The 6,702-nt window shown below is 44.8% G+C and overlaps 2 protein-coding genes across 2 annotated transcripts in view; one reads left to right on the top strand and one right to left on the bottom strand.

Moving 5' to 3' along the window:
* Nxf3 (nuclear RNA export factor 3) overlaps positions 1 to 5,387 on the bottom strand; it is an 85,103-nt gene extending 79,716 nt beyond the window's left edge. The window contains exons 1-2 of the mRNA XM_050130389.1: positions 4,711 to 5,387; positions 4,378 to 4,442 (exon numbers count right to left, since the gene is read on the bottom strand). Of these exons, the coding sequence (XP_049986346.1) occupies positions 4,378 to 4,442; positions 4,711 to 5,387 (742 nt within the window). The remainder of the gene's footprint in view (positions 1 to 4,377; positions 4,443 to 4,710) is intronic.
* Positions 4,698 to 6,191, top strand: Bex4 (brain expressed X-linked 4). Its single transcript, XM_050130408.1, has 3 exons — positions 4,698 to 4,849; positions 5,245 to 5,318; positions 5,596 to 6,191. Exon 3 carries the CDS (start codon positions 5,601 to 5,603, stop codon positions 5,958 to 5,960), a length of 360 nt encoding a protein of 119 aa, XP_049986365.1. The 5' UTR covers positions 4,698 to 4,849; positions 5,245 to 5,318; positions 5,596 to 5,600; the 3' UTR covers positions 5,961 to 6,191.
* Positions 6,192 to 6,702: the final 511 nt, after the last annotated feature.

Raw genomic sequence — 6,702 nt, 5'->3', positions numbered from 1 at the left:
CCTTGAATTTTTCAAAGATGAGTGTTTTCCTGTGGAGATAAGAACAGAACCCTGCCCCCATTCTATATGTTTTTCTTACCACCTGTATGAATATCATCATTGTGGATGAGTAGGAGGTGGGTCTTGTATCTTATCTGTTGCTTTCATTGGTTAATAATAAAGAAACTGCCTCGGCCCTCATAGGACAGAAAATTAGGTAGGTGGAGTAAACAGAAGAGAATGCTGGGAAAAAGAAGCTGAGTCAAGGAGTCGCCATGATTCTCCCACTCCAGACAGAAGCAGGTTAAGATCCTCCCTGATAAGCCAGCTCGTGGGCTATACAGAATATTAGAAATGGGTTAGAACAATATGTAAGAGCTAACCAATAAGAAACTGGAACTAGCCGGGCCAGGCAGTGTTTGAAAGATACAGTTTCCATGTAATTATTTCAGGGCATAAGCTAGCCATGCGGGCGGCCGGGTGCCGGGGACGCAGCCCTGCCGTTCCTACTTCAACACAAATGGATCAAAGACCTCAATATAAATCCAGCCACCCTGAACCTTATAGAAGAGAAAATGGGAAGTACACTTGAACGCATTGGCACACAGAACCACTTCCTAAATAGAACCCCAGCAGCACAGACACAATTAATAAATGGGACCTCCTGAAACTGAAAAGCTTCTATAAGGCAAAGGACATGGTCAACAAGACAAAACGACAGCCTACAGAATGAGAAAAGATCTTCACTAACCCCACATCAGATAGAGGTCTGATCTCTAAAATATACAGAGAACTCAATAAATTGGACACCAAAAGATCACATAATCCAATAAAAAAATGGAGTACAGATCTAAACAGAACTCTCAACAGAGGAATCTAAAATGGCTGATAGACACATAAGGAAATGTTCAACATCCTTAGTCATCAGAGAAGTGCAAATCAAAACAACTCTGAGATTCCATTTTACACTTGTAAGAATGGCCAAGATCAAAAAAGCTGATGACAACTTATGCTGGAGAGGTTGTGGGGAAAAGGGAATACTTCCGCATTGCTGGTGGGAATGCAAGCTGGTACAACCCCTTTGGATGTCAGTGTGGTGATTTCTCAGAAAATTAGGAAGCAACCTTCCTCAAGACCCAGTAATAACACTTTTGGGTATATATCCAAAGGATGCTCAATCGTGCCACAAGGACATGTGCTCAACTATGTTCATAGCAGCTTTGTTTGTCATAGCCAGAACCTGGAAACAACCTAAATGCCCCTCGATGGAAGAATGGATAAAAAAAATGTAGTACATTTACGCAATGGAGTACTACACAGCAGAAAAAATAATGACAGCTTGAATTTTGCAGAAAAATGGATGGAGCTAGAAAGCATTATTTTGAGTGATGTAATCCAGACACAGAAAGACAATTATCACATGTACTCACTCATAGGTGGTTTTTAAAAATAAAGCAAAGAAAGCCAGCCTACAAACCATAGTCCCAGAGAACTTAGACAACAATGAGGGCACTAAGAGAAACTTACATAGATATAATCTACATGGGAAGTAGAAAGTATAAAAAGACAAAATCTCCTGAGTAAATTGGGAGCATGGGAACCTTGGGAGAGGGTTAAAGGGGGGAAGGGAGAGGCAGGGAGGGGAGCAGAGGAAAATGGAGAGCTCAATAAATATCATGGAAAAAATAAAGTTATACTATATGTATATATATAAGCCATATATATATATATGGCTTTATTTCTATAAAAACTGAAAGAACAAATTTATATTGGTCATAGGATTATGGACAAAATCTTTTACATTGGAATTTTAAGTCATAACTTCTCCAAATGTTTTGTAGCATGTTAAAAAAAATCAAGACTAATGAGTCTTTCACCAAAATTTGAGAATTCATGAGCCAGGCATGGTGGTGACTACCTGAAAATCCAGCACTTAAGGGGTAGAGGCCGAAGGAGCAGCAGTTCAATTTCAGTCTTGATCGTAAAGTGAGTTTTGGTCAGCCTAGGCTATGAGCCTCTGTTCTACCCCCACCCCACTTAAAAATTTTTGAAAAAGAGAACTTGTAGTGTTTCAGGAAATTCTTGCCTTAGCAGGTGTTGAGGAGGCATGTACCAGCTGGAGCTAATTATTCCTCTCTAGTCTATCTAAATATGGTTCAAGCAAGAATTTCAGCGCTTCTCCAGATTAGGAGTCAAATTATATTCCTCACTCGGGAAGGGTAATTATAAATCACCATTAAATCCTCAACCCAGCCGGGCAGTAGTGGTGCATGGCTTTAATCCCAGCACTGGGGAGGCAGAGGCAGGTGAATCTGTGAATTTGAGGCCAGCCTGGTCTACAGAGGGAGTTCTAGGACAGCAAGGGTTGTTACATAGAGAAACCGTGTCTAGAAAAACCAAAATAAATAAAAAAAAATAGTCGGTTTGGTATTGTGGCCCAAGCAGCATTAGAGAAATATTCAAAAAAAAAAAGGAAGAAAGAAGGGAGGGAGGGAGGGAGGGAGGGAGGGAGGGAGGGAGAGAGAGAGAGAGAGAGAGAGAGAGAGAGAGAGAGAGAGAGAGAGAACTGTACACCTTTAATCCCACCACTCGGGAGGCAGAGGCAGCAGAGGCAAACGGATCTCTGTGAGTTCAAGGCCAGCCTGGTCTATAGAGCTAGTACACCCAAGGCTACACAAAGAAACCATGTCTCAAAAAACCTTCAAAATATAAAAAAATAAAAAGAAGTAAAAGCCCTTAAGAATTTTAACACGGTACCAGACCATTAAGGCAAGCAGAAAGACTTCTGATCAGAGCATTGTGTTACACACCCATGAAGCCTGGCCTGCCCACGGATCTTGACTGTGAAAAACTCTAAGGCCCTTCTCTCGCTGTTCTTTTTCCTTTCTACTTTGACACGTGAATGTCATCTTGATAAACTCGATTCACAAGGCTCTCTCTGTAGGGAGACAACCCTAGAACAGGAAGTCTCTATACCAGTACTCCAGCTAAAATCATAAGGGGAAAACAGAAAGAAGTAAGAAATGATATCTTTTGTCAAGCAACAAATGGAGAGTCAAAGCTGCTCCCTGAAAGAAGCTGAGTAGAAAGTAAACAGAAATGTAATCTGCTCTCCGGTAAGCTTTCATTTGATAGGAAAACGAACAAACAAAATGTTGTGATGGTAACTGCAAGCCACAGTTGTGAAGATATGTCCTGCAAACGACTGCTTCATCGAAGGATAAATTGAAGAGGAAACTGAAATGTATGAATGTATAGATTTTTAAAAAAAACATTAGGATATAGAGCAATTAATCAAACTGTCCGGCTAAAATATGCAGGTCTTATTTAGCTTCTAAACCAAAGCCTTAAAATCATAAAACAACTAGGAATTTGATATGTTTATAAATAGATGTGTCTGTTCATGAGCATGTGTGTGTTTAAAGGAACAGTGACTACAGGTGGAGAGTCTTTATCTTAGAAATAGGCCCCTGACTTTGAAGTATGTCTAAGTTCATGAAGTAGCTAAGAATAAAGAAAACACTGGAAACTAGGTGTTGAGTACTTCTTTCTATAGTATTATTCTGTAATTTTAATAAGTTGGAAATTTGCCATAGTAGTAAATCAAAATAAAGTTAATGTAAAATAAACTTTACTGTGCAGTGGTGATGGCACATGCTTTTGATCCCAGCACTTGGGAAGCAGAAGCAAGTAGATTTCGGTGAGTTTGAGGCCAGCCTGGTCTATTGAGTTGAGTTCCTAGGACAGCTAGGGCTGCTACACAGAGAAACCCTATCTCAAAAAACAAAAACCAACACAAAAACCTAAGTAAACTTCATTTCAGAAAAGGAGCAAGACACATAAAGTATTAAGAAAAATTAGGGCTTGGGAAAAAAGAAAGAAAAAAAGAGGAAAAATTAGGGGAAAATCCACCCTTATTTCATTCTCTCATTGTCTCCAGCATTTCTGCGAATGCAGAAACTACAATTGGAAGTGGAGTAGGTGGAGCAGATGTTGTATGTGTTTAAGTTTTTGACATCTTGCACATCATAAATACTTCTCTGACAATTTTATTTTTCTTTTAAATATTGCATGAATTTTTACTATTGTTTTTTCCTCCATTTAAATTATTTTTTCCTCCACTTTTCATGTGTATGGTGTGCTTACCATACACCTGTGAAAATCTTCTTCCATTGGTCTTCTACATTATTCATTGAGGTAGGGTGTTTCTGTCAAAGCTAGAGCTCCCAAAACTCTAGCTAGCAAGCTTGCTCTCGGGATCCCTCTCCACCTTCTGAAGTTGGAATTACTGGCTTTCCAGAAGACGTTTACACGTGTTTTGTATTTACTCGAGTTCTGGGGATGCTCATGCTTGCCCAATATGCACTTTAACCACTGAGCTATCTCACCAGCCCTTACCTGCATTTGAATTCTGAGACAAGAATCCAGGTTTTGGAACAGAGAGGGCACCCCAGAGGGGCATCCTGAAAACAGACAAGAGGGAAAATGAATCCCCCAGAGACCTGGGAATGGCTACCAGCCCTTGGAGCACACACTGCCTATCTCTATCAGACAAAGAAATGCCCCAGGGCTCAGAGTGATGGGGCCCAGGCTGAAGACGTCAGAGTGACCAGCAGGTGAGGAATGGGCCTGGACTTTGCCAGGCAAGACCCTCAGGGCAGGAGGAGGGGCGGGGCCGGGGCGGAGCTTGGCCTGTGACGCGGATCACGTGACCGGCCCACGCAGGCTCACGCCCCTCTCCGGGTCCTGGACTTGCCCCTGCTCACTCCCTCCAGCCCGCCATCCCGGCCAGGCACCTGTTCCCGGTCTCGTAGCTGCTGGCGCAGAGCGCGGGTCCCGACAGCGCGGACAGCAGGAGCAGGAGGAGCTGGTGAGGGAGGCGGCGGCCCGGGCCTGCGGAGCCCGTCGTCGGGGCGCGGCGACCCCGGCCCCGCCGTCGCAGCGCAGGCCGAGGCAGCAGGTGGCCGTTCCTGTGCGCGCAGCGGCGCGGCCGGCCTGACGGGGGCGGGCCCGGGCCGAGACCCTCGGGGAGCAGGAGCCTGCGCCCCGCGACTGCTTCCCCAGCCCCCGGCCCGCTCCCCTGCAGCTCCCGTGCCCAGGGCTGGTCGGCGGGGCGGGGCGGGGCGGGGCGGGGGCGGCCGTGGCGGCGGGAAGAACCTGGGCTTGGGCGGGGGTACCCAGGGAGGCCCCGCGGGTCCTTCCTTCTCCCCTCCCTCCGTCCCTCCTATCCCATCACCGACCCCCTCCTGCCTGGTTCGTTCGCAGGTCCCAGGAGTCCGGCTTCGCAGCGCACCTGGTGGTGAGCATCGCCCCCCGGGAGAAGGCAAAGATAGGCCCAGGTGGGTGCTGGACAGGCCTGGAGGCCCGAGAGCGGGGAAAGGGGACCTGGGCAAGGCTGAGTCCAACATCCCAGAGCCCAACTTTTCCCTCTACTTTTTATCCTCTTTCATTCCCGTCCTCTATTTTTGTTAGTGCTGGAGCCTCAGAAATGGGTTCGCAGGGGAAATACTGGACTTCTGGGGTGGGGGTGGGGGGCTCAGGCCCACGCCTGAGCCTGTGTTCTATGAGCTGATCAGTCTGCGGAGAAAGCAGTCCTATCTATGTCTTGTTTCCTAGGAATCATGGCGTCCAAAGAGCAACAGGTCTTAAAAGATCTCGCTGTGCAGAACGATGAAAAAGACCACGCAGGAAGGAAGGCCTCCAAGCAACGTGAAGAAGAATTGCAGCTCTTGGAAGAGGTTAAAAACAAGAAGCCCGGGGGAAATGTCAGAATGGGACTAGTCAGGCGACTTGTGCCTAATTTTCGATGGGCCATACCAAATAGACGTGTTGAGCACAATGAAGGAGGAGAGGATGCTGGGAAGTTTGTAGGACAGGTGATGGAAACCAAGAGAAAGACTAGGGAGCAACAGAGGAGGCCTTATGGGCGGTTCCAAACACCGGAACCTGACAATCACTATGACTTTTGCCTCATACCTTAAAATAGCAGTTTTTCACTGAGCTATTAAAGTGGCCTCTGTTTTACAAGCTGGTATTTAGTGAGGTACTTTTTCTGTAAACTTTCGGTGTTTCCACCTAACTGTTTCTATCTACGTAAACATGTTTTATTGTTGCATCTAATTCTAAACATTCCTATCAGCATGACAATTTAATGCAGTGTAGAAGGAAATCTTTTTTCATCAATTGAAACTAATAAAGCAATTTAAAAGGCAGTGTATGCTGAGTCGTATTCTTTTACCCTGGCCGTTAAATTTCCTTCACAGTGTCTTAACTCCGCCAGCTACTTGGACTTAAATAAATCTATTGTCACTGGCAATTCTTTTCTTTTTATTATTTTTTTTATCATGTTTCCAATTAACCAGTAAGGAAAAGCCGTACCTCCAGCAATGTATTTGTAGAGGTTTTCAAAGAGTATGTGCCTAGTATCATTATGGAAATACCTTGGGAAGAGGGTTTGTTTTGTTTTATTTTTGTTTTTTTTTTTTTTTGGCTGGTTGTTTTTGCTGGGCTGCTGGGAGGTAGTGGCACATGCCTTTAATCCCAACACTCAGGAGACAGAGGCTGGGAGATCTCTGTGAGTTCTAGGACAGGCTCCAAAGCTACAAAGAAACCCTGTCTTGAAAAACAAACAAAAAAAAAGTAGGGATTATGACAAATTGGGGTAGTCACTGTGAGCCCAAGTATGGCTAAAGAAAATCTCCATCTTGAGTGACCTCTAGTTCT

The sequence above is a fragment of the Alexandromys fortis genome, unplaced genomic scaffold (assembly GCF_014885135.2).
Source record: "Alexandromys fortis isolate MF-2015 unplaced genomic scaffold, M_Fortis_MF-2015_v1.1 scaffold_331, whole genome shotgun sequence".
NCBI classification, from domain to species: domain Eukaryota; kingdom Metazoa; phylum Chordata; class Mammalia; order Rodentia; family Cricetidae; genus Alexandromys; species Alexandromys fortis.
Note: the sequence above shows the minus strand (reverse complement) of the source record. Positions and strands in the feature narration are given on the sequence as shown.

Coding starts and splice junctions, on each gene's coding strand:
- Bex4 (XM_050130408.1), top strand. CDS start 5,601: ATGGCGTCCAAAGAGCAACAGGTCTTAAAAGATCTCGCTGTGCAGAAC.